The sequence below is a fragment of the Morus notabilis genome, unplaced genomic scaffold (assembly GCF_000414095.1).
Source record: "Morus notabilis unplaced genomic scaffold, ASM41409v2 Scaffold499, whole genome shotgun sequence".
NCBI classification, from domain to species: Eukaryota; Viridiplantae; Streptophyta; class Magnoliopsida; order Rosales; family Moraceae; genus Morus; species Morus notabilis.
Window position 1 is genome coordinate 112,056 of NW_010360080.1, and position 25,909 is coordinate 137,964.

The 25,909-nt window shown below is 32.3% G+C and overlaps 2 protein-coding genes across 2 annotated transcripts; both read left to right on the forward strand.

The window, feature by feature from the left end:
• The first annotated feature begins 9,147 nt into the window (after positions 1 to 9,147).
• LOC21399773 (microfibrillar-associated protein 1) lies at positions 9,148 to 11,838 on the forward strand. The gene is made up of 3 exons (XM_010095892.2): positions 9,148 to 9,288; positions 9,632 to 10,972; positions 11,557 to 11,838. Exons 2-3 carry the CDS (start codon positions 9,786 to 9,788, stop codon positions 11,669 to 11,671), a joined length of 1,302 nt encoding a protein of 433 aa, XP_010094194.1. The 5' UTR covers positions 9,148 to 9,288; positions 9,632 to 9,785; the 3' UTR covers positions 11,672 to 11,838.
• Positions 11,839 to 16,551: 4,713 nt separating this feature from the next.
• On the forward strand, positions 16,552 to 22,295 carry LOC21399774 (cucumisin). Its single transcript, XM_024164135.1, has 10 exons — positions 16,552 to 16,665; positions 17,216 to 17,304; positions 18,041 to 18,135; positions 18,243 to 18,486; positions 19,189 to 19,693; positions 19,801 to 19,904; positions 20,582 to 20,800; positions 20,891 to 21,002; positions 21,226 to 21,439; positions 21,613 to 22,295. Exons 1-10 carry the CDS (start codon positions 16,576 to 16,578, stop codon positions 22,137 to 22,139), a joined length of 2,199 nt encoding a protein of 732 aa, XP_024019903.1. The 5' UTR covers positions 16,552 to 16,575; the 3' UTR covers positions 22,140 to 22,295.
• Positions 22,296 to 25,909: the final 3,614 nt, after the last annotated feature.

Genomic DNA, 25,909 nt, shown 5'->3' on the forward strand with positions numbered 1-25,909 from the left:
TTGTATTGGTATGAATGGTGACTTTTCTGATGGAGTGGTAATGAAACATAAGATAAATATAATTGGGAAGGAAAAATGAAACTTAACTTGAAGTCAATTATGGATGTCATATAGGGATGATACACTAATATAATAAGTCATGAATGAAAGCTAATTGGAGGTTTGTAAATATATTGTATAGATCGAGAGTGCAACTCTAAGCTTTTAGTGAAATAACACTAGAGTTTATAATCATGCAATGAACTTGTCGGTAAACAAGTTCTATCGTGATTATAAGAACTTGATTTATATATGTCCATCGTGTCCCTTTGCTAGCTCATATACTTTCTTATAATGAGTTTATTGATAACTTGTAGTATTTCCGCTAAAGGTTCAAAGTCAGATATGAGATCGGTGAGTAATTTATGAGTAATTTATTGATTGAATTAATTCTTAAATTAATTCAAGATAATTAATTCAAGATAAATTGGCTATTTTTTTGTTTTATTTAATATGTAAAAACTATTATACGACTGTTTTAATCAAGTGACTTATGTATTTGGTTATTTGAATTAAAACCGAGACTTTGAACAAGTTTCTCATATTGAATAAATAAGAAAAAATAAGAATTGCAACATCACTGGTCGACTTGTGATGAGGACGGTCGACCGGAACGTAACTGATCTTATTTTTTATGTGTGAACCGGTTGACTGGTGATTTTATAACTATAGTGGACTGGTTGACCAATCATAATTATTGACATGACAAATTGACTTAAAACAAATTGTTACGCGATGCTGGCTTTGAAGAAGCTATTTTTATCACAATGAAAATTACAGTTCAGTAATATATCAAACGGATAAACTGTTATGTCGATAAATATCTTTATCATAATGAAAACTTCTATATAGTAATGACAATGATCAACAGCCAACACAATAGTTTTAAGAGAAAAAAATAAAAATAAAAAAAGAGTTGTCGAGGTTGCAAACTTTTAGGACTCGGATTTTAATTTTTTTGGCAAAAAAAAAAAAGAATTAACTTGTTTTAAATAATAAACATGTGTATGTTTCCTTTTTCTTATATATAAAGAAACTTTCCCTTCTTAAAATAATTAGATTAGATTTATTAAATGCAATAATTTGACTTTTGTATATAAAATTTAGACTGTTTTATTCAAATTTTGTTTCATTTTCTTCCATGTTTCGTTGTTTCGTTATTTTTTTTTTCTCTTTTTCATTATATGAGGATATAAATGTCTATATATATGATATATTAAATAGTTTTATAAATAAATAAAAAATAAGTATTTTTAGATTTAAGGTGTTCGTAATAGATATTTCGGTAAATAACCCTGTGATCATTGTCGGATGCGAGTACTGATATGTGCTAATAAAGACAACATGATCAGGTAATTTACTGGTGGTAATCTAGTTAATTTGGTCGATTGTTTCAGCGGTTGGCAACAGCCATGATGATGATTGATGATCTATGTTGATTTTGAGAAATAATTTAGTAGCTTACTAGTGTTACCCTACTAGATTACTCCAGCGATCGATTTGGTTGATTACCAAGGGTAATGTAATAGATTACTCCAGTGACTGTTGATGGCCAGCGGTCATTGTTGAATCTAACGACATTTATGTCCTGTTTGAGATAGCTTCCTATATGTTGCTTTAGGCTTCTCCATTCTAAAAATTGCTTCCGAAAGTATTTAAATGATCAATTAAAACCACTTTGATTTTTTAAAAATATTTTCAGTCAACGCCATGAGACTTTTAAAAAAATCCTGTATAAAATCATGGCAAACTAAAGGTTATGATTTTCAAACATTTACTGAAAAATCATTCAATAGAAAAAAAAAGATATTATTTATATCATTCAATTAAAAAATAAACAAGTATCATTTAAGAATAAAGATAAAACAAAAGGCTATAATGGCACTCCGTTATTTAGAATGATAATAATAGTTCGCATCCAACACTTTATTTAGTGTTTGATTTGTGGATTCGTGTCATGATTTGAATTATAATTTATAGTTTATTATAGTATTTTTTCTTAAAAAAAATACACGTAAATCAAAAATAATTTTAAATTCATAAACTGAACGTCCACCCGTAAGTAACTCTGTCCTATGTGGTATTACTTTTGCTAATCGTGGGACTCACAACCTATTAAGTGGATTAGAAGAACTCCACGCTCCGATTTTGCTTAAGAACTCCCCATCCTCCCAACCTCTCCCTCACGTGCGGCAATATTGGAAGTTGAAAAAAAACAATCATTAAATAAAAAAAAATGAAAAGAGACACTTGGGGAAAAAAAAAAAAAGGTCTTGTACATTTCACAACTCAAATTTTACTGTTATAGAATTTTTTCTCATAAAAATTTAAATTTAATTTTTTTATTACAATATTTTTCTCTTACATACTTAATTTAAATCATAAACTTGAGTTGTGAAATGAATAAAGACTTAAGTTCCGTTTATTTCACTGATTCGAGTTTAGAATTATAGTTTTATTACAGTAAAAAGCTCTAAAAAACAGTCACATTTAACTTTTTTACTACAGTAAAAAATTCTCACAAAAAGTCACATCTTAACTCAAATTAAAAATTCGAATCAACGAATTAAACTGACTCTTGGTCTTTCAGAGTCGAGGAGTACTTTTCATCTCTACCAATTGTTCATTCTCCTCAATCTCATAATAATATTTTTAAAAAAAAGTTACATTTTTTTTTTTTTGTTGAAGTTCGACGCAAAGAATTGCTGGCGGATTCAAAGCATGGAATTTGTGAGCTCATCCCTTACGGGTACCAAATCTTTGGTTCAATAATTGTTTTAACATTTTTCTCCTTTAAAGTGACGGAACTTCTATTTGTATTTCTAGTACATAAACTTGTTATTTGTATTTCTTGTTTTCATTTTAGATTTTGATTTTAGGTTTTGATTTTATATCATCAACAAATTGATTGTGGAAGCAAAGATTGTGAGAACCCATTGAGATGTTGTTAGAAGAAAGTACGTGTTCATCTAAAAATATAAATTGTCAACATGTTGGTGAGGAGAGGATGGGAAATAATTCGTGCAACAATGAAAATGCGATAGCACTTAAGGTTGGAATGTATTTTGATTCATTGGATGCTCTTTTTTTTTTTTTTTTTTTTTTTTTTTTTTTTTTTTTTTTTTGCATTATAAACAATATGGAAAACAAGGAGGTTTTGGAGTTAAGAAAAAAAACATCACGCAATTTGCCTTGTACAAAATTGAAACATGGACGCGTTTGGAACTCGTTTTAAAATGATTTTATTTTTTTTATACGAAAATGAAAATGTAAACGTTTTCAATCTCATACATAAATTATTTTTTAAAATGTATTTAGTAATTTTATCAAGAGATTATTTTTAGTGTAAAAAAACTCATTAATATCTCTCTTTCTCTCTCTCTCTCTCTCTCTGCTCGAGAGAGGAGAAAACGAAAATAAAAAATGAAAAACGACTAAAAGTCGTTTTTCATTTCTCTCTTATTTTACACTAAACTAAAAAATTATTTTCATTTCTGTTTTTTGTTTTTATTGCACCAAACGCCGTTTTGAAAACGTTTTCATTTTTTTTTTTCGAAAAACGTAAAAAATACAAACGAGATCAATTCTAAATACGGCTGTTAATTTGCCGTGTTCTCGAGCGAGGAAACCATAAGTGGCAAAGCAAAATTATATCATTCCAAATCCCCAAACAAAAATAGATTGCAAGGCAGGATTAATCCGTCTGTATCAAAAAATAGAAAATGTAGGACCAACTCTTGTGTTTGAGCATAATCATGGACGAGTCCTCAGAAATTATGATTTTATTCATGCAACAGAGAGATAAGCATTAGTTATTCTAATTTTTATTTTTTTTTACATGATGGATATAGATGATGATGCTCGAATCAAAAATTTATTTTGGTATGATGCAAGAAGCAAAGCAGCATATGAAGAATTCGGTGAAGTAATTACATTTGACACAACATAGTTCACAAACCAATATGAAATGCCATTTTCCCAAAATATGAACCCTTTTGTAGGAGTGAATCATCATGGACAATCGATATGCTCAGATGTGGACATTTACTTGGCTGTTCAAAACGTGGCTTAAGTGTTTGTCTATAATTGCATATTGGGGTCGTATTTCCAAATATTCGACATCGTTGTGTCTGTGGCATGATATAAATCATAGGAAGAAATTAAAAACACCTTGCAAACTGTAGTCTATAATTCTTGGACAAAAGAGGAGTTTGAAGTAAAATGGGGGCATTTTGTTGATGAATTCAATCTTTCAAACAATGCATGGTTAAATGTAAGGCTGACAATCCGGGTAGCGATATGACGACACGACTCGAAACCCACATGAAGTTAGCGGGTTTGGGTTTATCATAAATAGGTTTGGGTTAAAATCAGGTCGAATCTGTGAAACATGATTAAATAGCATGTCGTTTTCAAGTTAACCCGCTAACCCGTAATTGACCCACAATAACCCGTTTATATTAAACGCTTAATATTTGAGTAACACGAACACACAGCACAATTATAACCCGTTTGTTGCCTATGTTGAGAAACAAGTTGAAAAACAGGTTGAGAAATAGGTTGACACGACCTTATTATTACTCATTTTATAAAGGGGTTAATAAACGGGTTATTAGAAACAGGTTGACACGACACTATTATGACATGTTTAATAAACGAGTTAGTCGTATCGTGTCTTGTCAACCCGTTAATATATAAGTTGTGTTTGAGTTTTGTATTTCGATACAAATAATAAACGAGTCGTGTTCGTCTCAGATATTACTGTGTTAACTGAGAGAGTCAACACGACACGACAACACGAATTGCCACCCTAATTAAATGGGCATCGATGAGTTCTAGCTTTTGTGAAGGACACGTTTTGGGGAAGCATGTCAACTGCTCAACATAGTGAAAGCATGAATTCCTTTTTTGATGGCTATGTAAACTCGAAGCCAACATTGAAGCAATTTGTGGAGCAATATGACAATGCATTAAGAGACAGGATTGAAAAAGAAGATGAAGTGGATTTTCGGCCTAATACATTTTGAGATTGAGAAGTAATTCCAAGAGGTGTATACACATTTCAAGTTTAAGAAATTCCAAAGGGAGGTGACAGGGAAGCTCTATTGCGACAATTTACATGGTGGGGCAAATGGAATATTCAACGCGATATAAACTATCTTTATTGAGGAAAAAAAAGTGCATTACAAAGTTTGGCTTTCTAAGGAGAAATATGAGGTTAGTTGTGATTGTCGAATATTTGAATTCAAGGGGATTTTGTGCTAAGCACATATTATCTGTTTTTGATAAAAACCCGAGTTAAAAATGTGCTAGAAAAATATATTTTACCATAATGGAGGAAGGACATGAAAAGGTGTCACTCAAGAATCAAGGAGTTATTATTTTATAACGAAATTCAGAAAAAATTTGAACTCGAATTACAATTTTATTCAAGTTCATATTCTTTTATAAAATTTGAGTTCAAACTCTAGTTTGAACTTGAGTTTGGGACTAAATTCGAGTTCATAAACCCGAACTCAAGTTAATAAACAATATATTTTCTATTTTTAAAAATGTCATAACTTTTTCGTTTTAATTCTGATTGAGATAATTTTTTTTTTATACATTCACAACGAAAAGAGGAATAAAACCCCACCCATATACCCTATTAAAATTTTTCATCACCATTGAGTTTTTATTAAAATACTATCTAAATACAAATTTAAGTTTTAACCCACCTAAATACAAACTCAAATAGATTCTCAATTCAAATCATAACTCAAATGTGCATATCCAAATATAAACACAAGTTACAACTTCAACTCAAGTTATAACTCAAATTCAACTCAAGAGCATCACTCAAGTCACCCTAAGTAGTTCGAAAATCCGGAGACAAAATGATATGATAGGCTGCAAAAGAAGTTCGGTGAGGTTGCAAATTGGGTTGTTGTTTTTGACGAGAATTGTGAATTGTTGTAGAACTTGGTAGTTGATTTTCAAACAAAAACAAACGGTTTGCAACCAAGCGTCAAGAGTTGTAGCTCTCATGATCTTACTAAGGCATCTACAGAAACCAACATCAAAAGTCCTAAGGTTATTCAAAGACATGGAAGAAAACCTCAGAAAAGAAAGCTATCAATGCTCCAAAACAAAGTTTCTTACAAAGAAGTAGAAACAAAATAAAGAAACCCATAAAAAGAGAGAAACAACTAAGGTCTCATTTAATTCGCTGATTCGAGTTTTTATTCGAGCTTAAATGTGACTTTATGTGAGAGTTTTTAACTGTAGTAAAAAAGTTAAATGTGACTTTTTGTGAGAGTTTTTAACTGTAGTAAAATTAAAATTGAAAACTCGAATGGTGGAATAAACGGGGCCTAAAGTATTACTCATTTAAAGTTGTTAAGAATTTTTTTTTTTTATCTAAACAATATACTATATTCATAATTCTTTATTTTCATGAAGACTCTAGATTTTGATAAACATAGTTCGGTAGATGGCACAACTGATATGGCAACACAAAAAAGCATGAGCTACCAAGTATATAAGCATTGTGTGCATCTATTTAATTGAGCACTGTAAGAAAAATCATTTAGCTTTTCATTTCATTATTTTAGGAGCAACAACCAAAAGTGACTACATAATGTACTTTATATCCAAGTCAAGTATTGAGAAATGAAATTGATCTTTATATATATATATATATGTATAATATATATATATATATATATATATATTAATCAGGTTTTCCTACTATAAGTTAAGCTAGACAGAGCCACATGACAATGGTGTTATTGGCATGCAATTTGATCCAACAAATTAAGCAGGAGAAGTTTTTTTATTATTTTTATTTAGGAGGCTATCAAACTATTTTGCAACGGGTTTATAGCTCTAAATAGTTTTCTTTTAATTGGATACTACATGGATGGTTTATATAACTATTTTGACGTATTATTTATGGATTATAAATTCTAGTCATTTGGGTTTTTATTTTATCATTTACGAAAAAAAATATCTTCGGTTTTAGAACTTTTTTAGTTCAATGGAAGATAATAAGGAAAAATAAAATTACGTTTCTTTCATATTTATAAATTCTGAATTATAATTTATGATTTTAATTTTTAAAATTTAAATCTTTTGTATACATGATATTTTCTTTTTAAAATTAACGGAAATAGTAGAAAATATGCCAATATGAAAAACTTAAAAAATTATATAGGTCAACTTTTAGCTAGAGAAATTAATAGGCCATAACTTATCAAGTTATGGTTCATAACCAGATAAATTATGGATAAATTTTTCAAGTTATGGTTCATAACCAGACAAGTTATGGACAAAAATCATGAATTATGGATAATAATTTGTCAAGTTATGATTCATAACCAGACAAGTTATGGACAAAAACAGTAATTTAACCTATTTATTAATTTATATAAACTATTGACTTATTAATTTTAATTTATCTCAAATCTTAACCTATTTTCCTCTTCCTCCTTAAAATTAATTAATGTTTCACATAGCTTACTCTTTTTTTTTTTTTTTTAAAGTTATACACGTAAGAATTCTTTAGTGTACCTGCGCGTGAGGTGAAACGACAGTGGGTGGAAAGTGAGGTTTAAGGTCCGTTTGGTTCATGGATTCAAATCATGTGATTTGAACTATTTTTGATTTACGTGTATTTTTTGTGAGAGAAAATACTGTAGCGAACCACGAATCATGATTCGAATCAGGGAGTGAATCTAGGAACCAAACAGACCCTTACTTTTACTTGAAATATATAAAAAATGTAACTATGAAGGCTTGTACACGTGTACTATGCCACGTAGGAAGAGTGGTTGCAGAGTTAAGAAATAAGGACGCCGAATAACAGTGTTCTATTTAAAATGACATAAATAATAAATTTATAAAAAGTTACAATGAATTATGTACTTTTTATTATTATTTAAGATATTATAAATTTCATTTTAACAATTTTATTATTTATTAGAAAATTTAGAAATTATTTTGATACATTAAATTTTTTTATTCTAAACACTTATTAAAGTCAGAGCTTGGGGTGGGTCCGTTTAATAGGAAGGATGTTTGTTTGTTTACCAAATTATTTTGTTTAGTAATTCTACTAATTTTCTTATGTATTGTTGTTATTTTTTAACATTTTGATAATTGTTAAAAATATTTGAATAAAATTTAGCATAGTATACTTGTTAAAAATGTTCAATTTCTAAATAACTATTTTAAAGATTTATGTTTTTTAATTTGGTATGAAAAAAGTTAAATAAGTAGATTGAGAATTAATTTTTTGTATTAAGGTTATTTTAATAAATTTAAACAATAACAGTAGAAGTTTCTGTACAGAAATAACCTCAGACGTACTTCTCAAATTTTATTATTTGACAATAGTTTTTAAAAGCTGTTGAATAGAAGCAAGATCTACTAAACACCGTAACACTTAACTTGTTGTAGCTTCTTCAAAAAAGCTAAAATGAGCCTATAAAAACAAGAAATTTTTTTTAAAATATCCCCTTAAAATAGAGTTCATTTTATTTCTACCGTTTAGCTTCAAATACTGACTCATATATAAAAAACAGAAATAGTAGAAAATATGCCAATATGAAAAGCTTAAGAAAGTATATGGACCAATTTTTAATTATAAAAATTAATAGGCTTCATAACCAAATAAGTTATGGACAAACTTGTCAAGTTATGGTTCATAGCTAGACAAATTATGGACAAAAATCGTAAATTATGGATAATAACTTGTCAAGTTATGGTTCATAACCAGACAAATTATGGACAAAAATAGTAATTTAGCTTATTTATTAACTTATATAAACTATTAGCCTATTATTTTAATTCATATCAAGTCTTGACTTAATTCTCTCTTTCTCCCTATAAAATTTTATAGGTATTTTTTCTCCTAAAACGCCAATGCTGAACGGGCCCATTGGCAGGACCCAAGATACTGTTGCTTTGGGCTTTTTGTGCTTAATGGGCCATTCTTACTCTTCTAAACTTGATTGATTGTGCTTTTTTTATTTTTTATTTTTTATTTTTTTCAGAAGGATACGGACAAACTCATCGTCTCTCTCTCTCTCTCTCTCCTTCGTAACCTAAAGCAATTCAGCAAAAAAAATAAAAATAAAAATAAAAAATAAAAAACATAAAGCAATTCTTCTACTTCTTCTTCTTCGATTTCGCTGCTCTCGTCTAAGAATCTGGTAAAAGTTGTGAAATCGCAGGAATTGGTGACTTCGATTGCTCTATTCCGGAAAGGTTTTTCTCTCTCTATTTCTTTCTCTGATTTTATTGAAACTTTCGATATGTTTGTTTGGGATTGAGAAAACCTAACAAATTCTGTCTTTTTAAGAGTATTATTATGTAATCTTAATTGAAGACATCGACAATCTTCCATATTATTATGTCTTTTTAGGTCTCTTGTTTTATAAGGTTTTTGGATGGAAAGAGACATTTTTAATGGTTGGATTGGATATCTTCCACCATTGATTGTATCCATTGATTGTATATATATATATATGAATTATATGAATTATAGCTGTGCCTGTTTTGGTGCAATTTTTTTTTCTACTAAAGTTCTTCACTTTAATCCTTTTTGCAGAAGATCAAGAGTCTTGGGAGATCATATAAATGTGATTAAGTGGTTTTGTTTTGTACATTTCTGAACACTACTCAGAAGAGGCAATATCAAGGAAAATTTTGTTGGATTTCATCCTTATTCTTGCAGTGGTGGTGCTGGTAGAAGTGGTGTTACGATGTCGGTTACGGCGGGTGTTAGTGATACTGTGATTACCATCAGGGATAAACTGAGAGGTAAAATTGGCCAAACAAAAGTTAAGAGGTATTGGCCTGGTAAGGCGCCCGAGTGGGCGGATGAAGCTGATGAAGATGGGGATATCAGAATGGGCAGGGCAGCTGCCCTGGAAAAAGCATTTCCTACTCAGGAAGATACTGGAATTGCCAGGAAAGATGATCCCAGGCTGCGTCGTTTGGCAGAGAGTAGGATGGATAATCGTGAGGAAGTGAAAGCTGATCACCGGCGCATCCGCCAAGCTGAGATTGTGTCGACGATTGAAGAGGAGGCTAAAAGACAGGAGGGTTTGGATGCAGAGGAAGAGGATGCAGATGCTTTGGAGGAGAGAAGGCGTAGGATTAAAGAGCGATTGCGTCAGAGGGAGCAAGAAGAAGCTCCGCTTCTTCCGTCAGAGGATGAGGAAGAAGAAGAGGAAGAGGAGGAAGAGGAATCTGAGTATGAGACTGACTCGGAAGAAGAGCTCACTGGTATAGCGATGTTGAAGCCCGTCTTTGTTCCCAAATCGGAGAGGGACACAGTTGCGGAACGCGAGCATCTTGAGGCTGAAGAGCGGGTGCTCGAGGAACTAAAGAAGAAGAAATTGGAGGAGAGGAAAAGGGAGACGAAGCAGATTGTAGTTGAGGAAATCAGGAAGGATGGGGAAATTCAGAAGAGTCTAGAGCAGGAGGCAAATATTGCTGATATCGATACGGATGATGAGACTAACGAGGCAGAGGAATATGAGGCTTGGAAGGTGAGGGAGATAGCCAGGATCAAGAGGGACAGGGAGGACCGAGAAGCGTTGTTGAAGGAGAAGGAAGAAATTGAGAGAGTGAGAAACATGACAGAGGAAGAAAGGAGGGAGTGGGAGAGAAAGAATCCGAAAGCGCCTCCAAAGCCAAAGCAGAAGTGGAGGTTCATGCAGAAATATTATCACAAAGGTGCTTTCTTCCAATCAGAAGCAAATGACCATGTTGCTACCTTCGGGACGGATGGTATCTACACTCGTGATTTCTCTGCCCCGACCGGAGAAGATAAGATGGACAAGACCATATTGCCCAAGGTCATGCAGGTCAAGCATTTTGGTCGGAGTGGAAGGACTAAATGGACGCATCTTGTCAATGAGGATACTACTGACTGGAATAACCCGTAAGCTCTCATCTCTCTCAATCTATTTTATACTTATTTCCGCTTGTAAAAAATTAGCATTTGTTCTTTGCATTCCAATATATGTTTCATTTATTAATTATCTAGAATTTGCAAGCTCTATAATTAAAATTCTCTTTCTGGATGAGTTAAAATACGCATCGACTTACCTTCCTTTTTTGAAATGGCTTTGGATTTCCCTGGTTATTCTTTCAGATGATTTCTTACCATGTTATTCTGTGTGTGTGTGTTTGCTTGCAAGATATCTCCTGATTGGAGAAATATTTAGATATTGTCCATTCATTTGTTGGGAACTTCATAGATATGGATTTGATGAACTTTTATTTGATTCGCGCCTAGCGGAAATAGGTTTGATATAATAGCACATGAAAACTTATAGCCTAAATAAACAGATAAATTTTGTGGCTGGGATTTAACAGACGCTTGCTAGTTCCTAGATCTTCCATGATAAAGAGAAGAAAACAGATGATTCTTTTCATTGCAATTGTACACTTTTTGTCATTGATGTAATCGCTCTGTCTATTATTTGATCCCTAAAAGAGAGTGACTTTCTGGGTGTTCTGTAGATGGACATACAATGATCCTCTTCGTGCAAAGTACAATGCAAAAATGGCCGGAATGAACGCGCAGATAGCGAAACCTAAAGGAAGCAAGAAATTGAAGGACTGGGAAGCTCGCTGAATTTTAATCTCTGAATTATTCGTTGAATGATGGCTTTTAGGCACTTACATTGCTGGTGGGTTTTTTTTCTTCTTTCTTCTTTTTTTCCCTGGCTATAATATGAATGTAGACTTAAGCTCACATTTTAATGCAACTTTCCATCAAATCATAGAAGTTAATTTTGATAACGATTGCTGTGCACAACAATAACTCAAATGAAATGTAGTATAATGCAAAGACCTTGTTTTCAAAACGTAATTTCAAATAACCAATTAGAGGAAAAGGTGTCGTGTATTTCGAATGTATGTTCATTTCTTATGTGCGTTAAGCAAAGCATGGCATTGGATTTTGGTCTTAAAATTTGGAAGATGTATGCGCTCGATGAAATCTAAGATTAAACAATCATGTAAGAAAGTAGATTTTTTTTTTCCTGGTAATTTAAGATAACATTATTTAAATATTAAGTCTCCATAGTTTCAAAAGATTATAACTTGAATACGGAAAATGTAGCGTTAGATATTCATAATCCTATAATCCTCTCGAACCCTCGTATTCATCATCTCTTCAACACTCTCCATTCTTTCTCTTCTTCATCCCTCTTAACAAACAGACTCTTGCATGTAACAGCATATAATATCAAAACTAAAGTTTCAAGCTTAAAAGGGAATCCTTTACTTCCATGGGTGTACGCTCACCCCCCTCCCTCTTTTCTTTTTTTTTTTTTTTTTTTTTTTTTTTTTTTTTTTAAAAATTTTTTTTTTTTTTTTAAAAATTTATGCTAGTTCACCACAGAGCAGACTGCAGAGAATGCACAAAAGACATATATTAGAAGTGATAAATATAGGGGCCGTTTGGCTCGCTAATTCGAGTTTTTAATTCGAATTGAGATGTGATTTTTATGTGAGTTTTTTACTGTAGTAAAAAAGTTAAATGTGACTGTTTTTAAGAGTTTTTTTTATTGTAATAAAACTCGAATCGACGAAATGAACATGACTATAGTTTTTGTTACGAAATTAAAAAGAAAAAAAAAAAAAAAAACAAAATAAGGAATCTAAAGGAGAACTTTTTTGGGCTTACAATCATCGTCGATTATTTTTCAGTAAAAAAAAAAAAAAAAAGGGTTCATAAGTACTCTTGAATCTAATTCTAAAACTGAGAAAGAAATCTCTTTTAACTTGAAGAGAGATAGGAGACAACATTTTGGGAATTAAAGATTTGAGTGGACGTTAATAGAAGCAGCTGATGAAGTGCCCGAATTCTTCATCGACCTGACCTATTATTCTTCGTTTTCATTTCCGCTGATTCGAAGATAGAAAAATAGCTACTTTAAATGCATTATTATTCATGCAGTGAAATTATCAACCTGTGTCCGATACCAGCAACTCAAAAGCAAGGAAGTGAAACGCATCAATGATAGTGCTTATCCAACTAGCGTGTTTTATGTTATAGCGAAACATGCTCTTAATATTTTATATTTTTATAATATTAAAGTGGTATTTTGATATTTTAAAAATATCTTCTTGGTACCCTAAAGTTGATTTTTAAAACGTAAAAATGACCTTAATATTCTCTATTTAATTGACCAAAACCTAATAAATCTAGAAAAAAAAAATCATAAACTTTTATATTTTATAGTTTTCTTTTAAATATTTTAGCGTTTTAAAATATTTTAGATTTTTTTTTAAAATAATTTGTATTTAATTAATAAGAATGATAGTTTAGACATTATATGTCTTAAAAATCAACTGAAGATGCTTTTAAAAACATCATGGTACCGTTTTAATATTATAAAAAACACAGGGTACTGAGAGCATGTTTCACAGTTAAAGTACAGCTTCAAGAGGCAAAGGGTGTAATAATGATTTAGAAGGGTAAACATTTTCTGATGTAAAAGAGTCTATTACATACACTTGCAATATGTTAATATTGGATTATGAATAATTTTTCTATGGAAGACTGAGATTTCCTATGACAAGTATTTGGTACAATTAATATTATTATTTTTGAAATTTGTACAATTTATTATTATTATTTTTAACAAAATTATGATTTAGCTACAAAATCAACAATTTGTCACTAATTCTCAGCCCAAATTAGTGACAAAATGTTGATTTGTAGTTAAAAGACAACTTTTAGCTACAAATTTGTCAAATTAGCTACAAATTTTTTAGTCTCTAGTGACAAAAAGAGTTGTAGCTAAAACTATCACATTTAGCTACAAAATAAGTTTTGTAGCTAATGGCAACACATATAGCTATAAACACAATTTTTGTAGCTAAACACTTTTAGTGCCGATAATGTAGCTACGGCCTAGCTACGAATAAAAAATTTATAGTTAATTCTTTTAGCTACAAAATTTTAACACATAGTTACAAAAGTGCTTTGTAGCTAAATCCAAATTTTCTTGTAGTGGGCATTAATGCCGCAAAATATATAAAATAACCTATATATCCTTGAAGTTTGCCGATTCACATCTTCTTAGCAGTGAAGCTTGCGCTCATGATAGTTTTCATATTCTGGTACGGCGGTTGAAGGACACAACGTTACAGTGTCCATATAATATATGTATGGATGTAGGGATTCGCTTGTGATGATGCAGTTTTTACAGAAAAAAAAGTTAAACGTCAACCTCGTTCACTTCGCAGATTCAAGTTTTCAATTTAAATTGAGATGTGACATTTTTTGAGAGCTTTTCACTGTAGCAGAAAAAGTTAGATGTGACATTTTCTGAGAGCTTTTTACTGTAAAAACCTAAAACTGAAAACTCGAATCGGTGAAATGAACGATTAAATATATTAGGTCATAATGAAATAATACGGGGGTGCCCATCTCTTTAATTATTGAGGGATATTTTGTCTGCTTAAAGACTCATAAAAGTCTTCAGTCTCCCCTATATTCTTTTTGGGAGGGGGCAGAAATTAGGGACCATAATAACTAGCATGCACACTTTTAAATATCACATGGATAAATAGAAGCAAAAAGTAAAAAAAAAAAAGTGCACAATTAATTGGGAATTTTTATCTAAAATCCTATCATGCGTTTTCAAAAAAAAAAAAAACAAAAAAAAAACAAAAATAAATAGTAAATCGCTAGACACATGTATAAGGAGAACAAAAATGTCTTAATTTGATTAATTAAAACCTAAGATTTGAAATGAAGACATATTTTGTGGAAAATTAGCTAACCAAGACTTTTAACATAAAGGCTAATTTAATTAAGTATTGACTCAAGATTCAACAGCCATTTGTAGAGACTTTATACTTTTCAAAACGATCACTTTCAGCGGATAAGCATCGACATATAATTGGATGTCAATTATTTTTGATGTCGGTGGGGACATTACAAGAACATTCCAATGTATTTCTTAAAAAAAAGCTAATAATAATATGGGAAATTCTATGGTAGGGAATGGTCACTTTTCCTTATCAATTGGGTATGTACTATAACCACAAGATCTATTTTGAATTGTTCTGATAAGATAATGCACCGAAACTATTGTAAGAAAGAGTGCAGGTGATTATGCTTAACATTATCTCTCTGTTTTTGTTGTAAAAAAAATAAAAAAAGATATATAAATAAATAAATCCCACCCCATATGCACTCTCCGAATTTTTCATCTTCCATCATCTGAAATTTATTCCTATTAATTAATAAAACTTTGTATAGGGAAATTTGTAAATTTCTCAAGGATGCTAAACTTGGAGTTTGAGTTTGTGTCCTCTTGCTTGAAGCCAATTTGATTATACATTCCCTTTCTTCTCTTGTAATTGAAGTCTTTTCCTTGATATTGGATGTTGAAAATCCAATCATGATTGATCATTAGCGCCTGTAAAAGCTAATTCTTTGCCTTTAATGGACGGGTCCTGAATATCTATATCCCAATGACACTTTGATATCTACTTGATTTTGCATTCTCTTTCTTCGCACTTGATCTTCAGCATGAGAAAAAGTTCTCTCCAAGCTGCACAACGATATTTGTTGTTCTTAAATTAAGAAATAAAGAGGTACGATGAGGGAAAAGACGAATATGAGATTGTGTTAATTTAAAATTTAGAACTGAGTTTGAGTTGAACAAAAATTGAGATCGGGGAGTGCAGGAGAGGAGCTCGGACGGTGGGGCATAAGCTATTATGCCGCAGTGGAGACGGCGACGTGGAGAGATTTTGCAGAGGAGCGAAGGAGGGGGGGCTTAGCGCCGTCGGGGGAGAAGCTGATTGGCGCCGCTGGGACGTGGTCACTTAGCGCCGACATTGAGGGAGGGTTCACGCTTTCGTCGGGAGTGCTGTGTTCTTCATCGCAGTAGTGCTGGGATTCGTCGTCGTGGCGGCAGCCGGCGTTTGGACTGGAGTTTGGAGCAGAAAGTTCAATTGATTTTGAAGGCTGTTGTACTTTTGTATTGTTTTGTGGATTTTCTGGGTTTGAGATTTAAGATCAATATTTGGGAAAATGGAAAAAATTGAGGTCCTATTCATTTTACCAATTTGAGTTTAGAATTCGAGTTTTATTATAGTAAAAAACTCTTATAAACAGTTATAACTAACTTTTTTACTACAGTAAAAAGCTTTCACATAAAGTCACATCTCAACTCGAATTAAAAACTCAAATCAACGAACTAAACGGGCCTGAGAGAGCTCTCATCAATTGACAACTGGGAAGGGAAGGTTTTTTCTATTTTTTATTTTTCATTTTTCATTTTTATTTTTATTTTTTAAATTTTGTGTAGTCTTGTACAATCCACGTTATAATTGTTTTGGTGTGTCATTTTAATCTAAACCATACAACAATGATCAAACGGTTGAACACAATATTGATAGGGAAAAAAGTACCATACCCACCACAATGCCGTTCCCAATAAGTAATTAATCCATTATAAATAAGGCGTATCCCCTTTAGCAATATTGTATGCAAATTTCAATAATTATCCAATGGCTCTGTCTTGGTTTCTCTTGCTCAGTCTCACTATTTCCACTCTTCTAAACATTGGTCTTTATTCGGCTGCTCAGGATAATAGAAAGGTAACGATATATAACTTACTTGTAAATCCATATACCTTGACTAACTAGCTTCTTAATTCTTAATTATATACAATCCCGTTCATTTCACCGATTCGAGTTTAAAATTTAAATTTTGCTACAGTAAAAAGTTCTTAGAAACAGTTACATCTCATTTTTTTATTACAATAAAAAGCTCTCACATAAAATCACATCTCAACTCGAATTAAAAACTCGAATCAGCGAACTAAACGAGCCCTAAATATCTGTAATCTCATGCGTACTAAAAATACAAGTATTGAATGAATTTTATATTTTCTCAAGATGCGTTGAATGAATCCAACACTAATTTGATCGTGTCTGAATTTCTCTAATCATGCATGATTTCCCATATATATGTCTTTTATGGTTTTAGTGATCTTGCCATATTTCAAACTAATTGCCCGGGCGTATATTTTACATGTGTACTTTTAATTTCATTTCATTATCTGTTTTTCCCTCGCTATTACATTAACTGTTTTTAATTTAAATAGACTTGACTTTTGTTTAAAAATATATGTTATCTGCGGAACAGGCTTACATTGTCTACATGGGCGACAGTCCAAAAGATGAGGTTTCAATGGCACAGCTTCACGTCAATATGCTACAAAATGTGGTTGGCAGGTATATGTCAACAATACACACACACACACACATATATATACATATATATAATAAGTACATCTCAATTATAAGCACCACTAGTTTTCTATAGATGGTATGGTATGTATAATATAATATATATATATATATATATTATATCTATATTGATTAATTTCATGAATCTCTGAATTTTATATCCTGTTTTAATATGCTTTTGAAGTATGAAAGGTTCATTTTGTTCTTTAAATTCTATACCTTAGTTCAAAATACTTTCTATATTTATAAAACTAACAAAATGATGATGTGACACTATTTATATATTTATAAATGCCTCTTAAACTATTAATTTTAAGTCAATTTACCCTCTGAATTCTCATTTTGAATTAACTTGCCCTTCGATATTTCAAGAAATATGGAGTAAATTGATCGGGCGCATTTTTAAAATATTAGTTTATGAGGTGTTTTGAACTACTTTTCATATTTTAAAAAGTAAAATGAACCATTTTTTAAAATTTAATGGAGGGGATATTTATGAAATTAATCTATATAAATAATGCTGAGGATAATATTCTACTTGTTCCTCGGACCCACTTATATTTAAAATTTTAAATGTATACATGTAAGTATATATGTATGTGTTTTATGTACACGTGTGTGTATGTGACTGTGTGTATGTGCACATGTATATATATAATAATATATAACCATATATATATATATATATGTCATGTACTAATTAATGTACGAATGTAATCAGCGATATTGCACCGGGATCTCCACTTCATAGCTACAAGAGAAGTTTCAATGGATTTGTTGCGAAGCTAACCGAGAAAGAAGCACAAGAAATGGCCGGTAATATGTGAAGCAGTATTCTTTTTCTTCTGTTTTCTTTTCTTTAATCTATTAATTAGGAATAGTATAATATTCATATATATATATATATATATCTGTATAATTAGGGAAGGAGGGAGTAGTGTCTGTTTTTCCTAGCGAAAAGCAGGAACTGCATACAACAAGGTCATGGGACTTCATTGGGTTTCCTCAGCAAGTCAAAAGGAGCGCACTCGAAAGCGACATCATAATAGGAGTAATTGACACTGGAATTTGGCCCCAGTCTAGTAGCTTCGACGACAAAGGATTTGGTCCACCACCTTCCAAATGGAAGGGATCATGCCAAGTCTCATCCAATTTTTCTTGTAACAAGTACGTACAAATCCCATTAATTTTATACATTAATACTATATATATGGACTGGCATGGATCTGAAATGTAAAGTACCGATTGCAAAATTAAGAACACATTTTTTGCATTTAATAAAATTATACCATGATTCCCCTAAAAAAGGATATGCTATAATTCCTTAGTTATGGTTAATTAATTAGACCGTGTAACCACCAATTTGGTAGTGTAGCACTAATGATTTTTTTTTCCCCACTTCTTCGTTGAGGTTTCACGAGGTTTCGACACTCCAGTGACCCAATTAGAGGTCTTATGAGAGGAATTATCCAGTTAAATGGGTGTATCATGTCAATTTGGTGATGTGACATACCCATCTAATAAATTTTTAACATATGATGTTGAATTGTGTGTCCAGTAAATTGTGTGACGTCGGATCCTTGATGGTATGAGTGAAATCAAGCTCATTATTTGAGTTTGAGTAGCTAATTATAGCATGGGATAGAGAGATAAATAACTTATTATTCAAATTCAAAAAAAGTAAATAGAATTTTTTTTTTTAAAATGTTTGAAGTAAATAGCGCTGGTAAATAAATACATAAATCATTATTTATGCCTCATAAAAAATGTTTTAAAAATATACTATTTATTACCATTACTGTAGAAATCAAGCATAATTTCTTGTATGGACGAACTGTCATGTAATTGATTATTAATCAACAAAAACAGCAAAATCATTGGAGCAAAGTACTACAAAAGCGACGGTTTCTTCGTAAAAGGTGAAATCTTGTCCCCACTAGACTCGAACGGCCACGGGACACACACGGCATCGGCGGCCGCTGGGGGCTTAGTAAGCGGCGCAAGCTTTTTCGGGTTCGGCTTGGGGACTGCGAGGGGAGGAGTTCCGTCGGCTCGCCTCGCTGTCTACAAGGTGTGTTGGCCGGACGAAGGCTGTCAAGATGCCGACATCCTTGCAGCCTTTGACGACGCTATTGCCGACGGCGTCGACATAATTTCTGTCTCTCTCGGATCATATGCCAGGGATTATTTCCAGAACTCGATCGCCGTTGGCGCTTTCCATGCTATGAGGAAAGGAATTTTGACGTCCACTTCAGCTGGCAACGACCCGTCGAGTCTCACAAACTTTTCTCCTTGGTCTATCTCTGTGGCTGCTAGCACCATGGATCGGAACTTCGTTACTAATGTTCAATTGGGCAACGACAAGATTTATGAGGTAACAAATAATCATATAATTAGTTTGTTAATTATGTAATGATTAAATAGTATTAACCTCTAAATTAAGCTCTTAATTATATGTTTTCCTCACTGATCTATATGTAGGGAACGTCGATAAATACATTTGACATGAAGAATAAACAGTTTCCTGTAATATACGGTGGAGATGCACCCAATACTACGGCAAATTATGACTCGTCTCTTTCAAGGTAATTTTTATTTATTTATTTATTTATTGAATTTTTTAGAAAAGTATATCATGGTAAGTTAAGGAATCACAAAAGATTTTTGTTTTCCCCTTTGCTGGAAAATGATTACTCTGTTCTCTAAACTGAAAAATAGACGCAATCAGTTTTTTTAGTTGGAAAATGGATCACTCCTGTTAGAACAATTGTTGTAACACATGATCTAAACTTAAATTTTGCTACGTGTTTTATTAAAGAACACGGTCTTTTTTTATGTGTTTTATGTCTCTTTGACTTTGATGGTCATTCATTTGATGAGACGCTAAGGTTAAGCGTTCTAACCTCATTAATCCTGACATTTTGCATTAAAGCATTTGAACGCGCACAAAAATTTAACTTGAGAGGAAATTGGTGAACACACTTTTGAATCATTGTTATAAGATTTTTACCTTTTTAGTCTTGATTAATATTTTTTGATTAACATAGTTCTTTAGTCAAAATGATTACTCAAGAGTAAAAGGTAAAAATATAAAATCAATATATTTTAAAGGGTATAAGTATTTGTCTTCTTTTTCCTTTTCTTAATTAAGACAATGTTGTTTTCCTTGAAACATCGTCATTTCTTTTGTTAATTATAATCAAAACGTGGCCGTCTTAAGGGAACATATTCACTTGCACATTATGTATTACTCCTTATGCAGGTATTGCTTTGGCGATTCGTTGGACAAGAATTTGGTGAAGGGTAAAATTGTCTTGTGCGATGGGTATACCCTCGGGACAGGGGCGCAGTCGGCCGGGGCGGTCGGCGTCGTTATGTCCGGTGGGGCTTCCGGGAAGCTTGCTGACACATATCCCTTGCCTTTGTCTTCCCTTAGCTTGGAGGATAGTGCCAAACTTTATATCTATCTTAACTCTTCCAGGTATATATATTTATTCTAAGACAAAATAAGAGATGATTAAGAAAATGTAATTCTTAAGAGTTGTTTTCTTTTCTAATTAAAAATATGCAGAAAACCAAGTGCATCAATATGGAAAAGTAAAGAGAAATCTGATAAGCTGGTTCCCTACATTGCTTCGTATTCATCAAGGGGTCCAAATCCAATTACCCCTAATATTCTCAAAGTACGTATTCTTTGTTATGCTTGATCTTTCTTCTATATGAATCTAGAGAGATATTGTAGCGATTTTTTTTTTTAAATTCAATTTTCATATTATTTGATTACGATATGATATGACGCTTACTAAACAATACGTAGATATATATTGATTTATATATCTACGTGTTTGTACTAAAGATTTTTTTTTTTTTTGCTACGCTAATCTGCGAATATTACACCGTGAGCAGCCAGACTTGGCAGCTCCAGGGGCTTATATCTTGGCAGCATGGCCACCGTACATCTCAGTTTCGCGCATCGAAGGAGACAACAGAATAGCGGCATACAACATACTTTCCGGCACATCAATGGCCTGTCCGCACGCCTCCGCTGCTGCTGCCTACGTCAAATCATTCCACCCCACGTGGTCTCCGGCCGCCATCAAGTCTTCTCTTATGACTACCGGTAATAATAGTTGCGCACTGATTCGCATCACAATTTCAATACAAATAGTGGAGTCCTGTTCTTAGAACAGCTAGGACTTAGATATTGAGCTACTGGATAAACCAGGTTTTAATTTCCAATACATATTAGAAGTGCGAAAACAAAATGACAAATTTTATGTGAATTGGTTGCAGCTAAGCCCATGACTGCGGACATTAATTCCGAAGCCGAATTTGCGTACGGATCTGGACTAATAAATCCTCTGAAGGCTGCGTATCCTGGTCTAGTATATGACATAGATGAAAATGACTACGTGAATTTCTTGTGTGGACGCTACAATGCCAAGTTGTTGAAAATAATCACAGGAAACAGTAAGAGCTCATGTCCTAAAGGCGGTGATGGAACGGCCTCCGACTTGAACTATCCTGCCTTTGTTGTCTCAGCCTCGCCTTTGGAATCTATCGACCACGTCTTCAATAGGACCGTCACAAATGTCGGATCACCGACCTCGACGTATAAAGCTAACTTGGTTGCCCCACCAGGGCTTGAAATCACAGTGAACCCAAGTGTTCTGTCCTTCACTTCCGTCGGCGAGAAGCTATCGTATGCGGTGACGGTGCAGGGGACAGTAGCTAGGAAAGTTGTGGTCTCCGCTTCTCTTGTGTGGGATGATGGGACTTGCCAAGTCAGGAGCCCTATTGTTGTCTATGTCCCAACGTGAAAGGGTATAATGTTTCACTGTCGCGTAAAAATAAGCAAAAGAAACTTTATTTAAAGTGGCAAAGAAGATTAGGCACAAATTCAGTATCAAAAAGATGAATGTTGTTGGCGGAAAATTAAGCAAATAACTAAATAAATGGTCTTTGCTTCTCTGTTCTGTCATGCAATTTTTATTTGCCTTTGGAATCAATTGCGTCTTCAGACCGCAATGTATATTATATCTTCTGGTTTCCCTTTCACTTAAGGGATTTAATATTTGTGGGATGAGATGATTTTAGATGTTAAGCTTGTACTGTTGGAGAGAGAAGTGAAAGGAGAGATAAGGGCGAGAGGATTAGAGGAATATTGCAGTTGTATGGTAGGAGGAAAAAGAGCAGCTAAAGAATTTTAAATCCTTCAAACATATAGAATGACTAAAAAACAAAACAAAGAAAGAAAGAAAACGAAATCTGACATATAATCATTTAACAAAACACATAACTACGTATTGTTACAAAAATATTCATAACAAATTCATCAAAACTCAAAATATTATGAGACCAGTGGCAAATAAAAGTAGACTCAAAACTCTCTTTTTAGAGCTACTACATGATAGGTTTCGGATTTTTCAAACTAACCAAAAACTGCCCGAAATCCAGATTAAAGTATAATCTTGTCAGGAAAATGAAAGCTTTTTAACTGAACTTATAAAATTCATAACTAAATGTAGAAAAATCCGTTTGGAGTGATTCAAAAACTCACGTAAAGCTTGAGATGTATAATTTAATAAAAAAATATAAGATCTGTCAAAATCTTAAGTACATACAGCACGGAAACAGAATCTACATAGGCTGTACAGAGGACTTATATTTAAACATTTCATCAAATACCTAGCATGCAAATCTTAATCTTCAAAGATCACTCTCAAATACATGAATCATCATCTTAATAAGAGTTTATCTTCAAATAATCATCAATAATATCAAGCTAAAATAATCAATTTCTCCCAGAAACCAATATTTGAACCAAAACCTCAAGAAACTCATTTTTAAGAGTTTACAACCAACATGCATGATAAACCCCATCAAAAATCCGAATCTCAAGTAGGATTTCAACATCTTAATCTCTGAAATCTTAGTTCCTAACGTAAGAAAGAAGTTACCTCAAAGAAAAACGTGTTCCCAAGTGAATAGAAGCTCAAAACTTCGTGATTATTTGTGGTTCTAGGTTTAAAACGAGTTGAGATGGGCTGGTTGAGTCTTTAGCTCATTCTCTCTTAAAAACCTAGGTTTGATTCTGAGTTTTGGGTGAGAAAAGGAGTGAGAAGAGAGAAGAAAGTGCTATGGTCGGAGTTCTAGGGTTTCTTGCTGAAATAGACTAAAAAATGAAGTCTAAACTTGATAAAAACTAAACAAAAATAAAGTGGCCTTACAATAGAACAAGGGCCTAGGTTTTTCTAAGCATCTAATAGCTATCCTAACCTCATCAAATAAGCTATAAAGTCTCTATTTTTCTTCTTCAATTAAGTGCCTAAAGTTCTCTCAATTTGCTAACATAGACTTCTCTCACCAAAACTCAAAATAACAACTAAGTCCTCAACACATTTACATAAAATCATATAATAAAAATATAAAATAATGATTCATCATTAAATAAATCATAATAGCGGTAAAATATCATATCCAATAATCATAATAAATATCATTTTTCTTCATAAGTTTAGCACATTGAGTTCCCACATTGAGTTCCCACATCGAGCTAATTGCACTGCACATTAAAACTGAAAACTCGATTAGCAAAGCTATAAGTTTAATAAAATCATATGATAGCTATAATAATAAAATATAATGCCAACAAATAACTTTAAGGTAAATGGTAAATGTGGTGCATGATTTTAATTTACAAAATTTATTTATTATTGGCTTAAGGCTTAATTAAATCTCGGGTATTACATAAGCAATATGCCTTTCTTTTCTTTTTACCAAACACACCATAGTCATAAACATGTAGAATGAGTATATGTATTTTAGTACCAATTATAAATTGGGAATAGAGAAACAATTTAATCCCTAAAAGATATTTATAATGTGTTGTGCCAAACGTCAAATTAAACAGATTTAGAACAAACTATATGAATAATTAAAAAATCTAAAAAATATGAGGATTTAATGTGGTTCGACTTTTAGTCTACATCTATAAAAAAAATAAAAAAATAAAAAAATTCCACTATAATCAAAAGAGATTATAAAAATTTGTCAAATATATTTCATTACCCAAATTCTAAATACCTAAAATCTCTCAACTCAAAAGCAAAAATATCAAATATCAAAGAATTAAATTCTCTAACAAATCCCACTCAAAAGAAACAAAAGAGGGCAAATTGTGTATCAATAGGAGAAACAAAAACACTACGAGAACGTTTGGTTTATGTATTCAGAATCATGATTCAAAATTATTCTCGTTTTACGTGTATTTTTTGTGAGAGAAAACACTGTAAAAAATCATGAATCATGATTCAAAATCAGAGACAAATATAGGAAACAGACGTCCCCTAATACGGCAGATGTTCACATAAGCATATTTATATACGCTTCTCCAAAGCATGAGTCGGCGGCAAGCTAGGTTAAGGGAGAAACCAATGGGCCTTGGCCCAATAGCAAAATCAAGGCTTAAGTAGGGAATGTTGGTTGCCGAATCGGATTCGGACGCGGAAGCGTGGCGGTAGAGGCAGACCGTGTGTAACAAAAATTTTCATAAAATCTTTAAGATACTCTATAGATTATATTAATTTATGCACAAATAAATTAATCTCATTAATTCATTTATTAAGAACTCAGTTAGGAAAAATACCTAGAGGCCACTCGGTTGATAACTTGAGTTCTTTGACCTCGAACAATCCTTGCTCCAAGGCTTTATGTTTAGAAAACCAATGTCTTCCACGTCAATTCTTAGAATCCATGAAGACGTGTGTGTGGGCACACATGAGACAAAACGGGTTACAATAAACACTCAAATTTTCACAAATACCAACGCATGCACGATGTGAAATTTTTAGAGAAAAATTTTTCCTTCCCTTGCTCTAAGAGAATTCGGCCACCCTATTCAAATTAGGGCAAAAATTGTTTCAAAAATTGTCTCAAAATTTGTATCCATAATTTTCTACTATTCTCTTATTTATAGAGTAGAAGTCAAACTTCTAGAAGGAATTCAATCTCTATCTCCAAGATAAAGCTTGTCAATTATCTCCTATTTGAATTTGAAACAAAATTGCTCATTCCCTTATCCTTAGTGTGGCCGGCCAAGATAGGGGATTCTCATCCCTGTGTGGCGCCAATTTCAGATAGGGAAGGAAGAGAAAATCATCATTTATCCTGTAGTCCAATTTTGACCCAAATTCAAATTCCAATTTAAGTCAAACTTAAATTAATTTGAATTCTAAATTGAACAACTTATCAAATAAGTTTAAATGGATAAATCTAGATGTGTTCAAATTCAAATTTAAAAAATCACATTATTTAAATAATAATTAATTCTCAATTAATTATTTTCGAGTATTTAATTTATAGAATTCCTTAATTCTAAAATTTCCCATTTTACCCTCTGTGTCTGGTAGAATTACTAGGACGACGCGAGGACTAATGGACCTATAATCCCGAGCTCCAATAAAATTAATAATCAATTAAACACTTTAATTAATTAATTAATTCCATTAATTCCAATAGTTACTCCACTATAAACTTAGAATTGCACTCTCGAAATTATAGACATAAATTACTTCTAAACTGTGAAGTG

Coding starts and splice junctions, on each gene's coding strand:
- LOC21399773 (XM_010095892.2), top strand. CDS start 9,786: ATGTCGGTTACGGCGGGTGTTAGTGATACTGTGATTACCATCAGGGAT. Junction 10,973..11,556: donor ACTACTGACTGGAATAACCC/GTAAGCTCTCAT, acceptor GGTGTTCTGTAG/ATGGACATACAATGATCCTC.
- LOC21399774 (XM_024164135.1), top strand. CDS start 16,576: ATGGCTCTGTCTTGGTTTCTCTTGCTCAGTCTCACTATTTCCACTCTT. Junction 16,666..17,215: donor CTGCTCAGGATAATAGAAAG/GTAACGATATAT, acceptor TCTGCGGAACAG/GCTTACATTGTCTACATGGG. Junction 20,801..20,890: donor ATCTATCTTAACTCTTCCAG/GTATATATATTT, acceptor AAAAATATGCAG/AAAACCAAGTGCATCAATAT.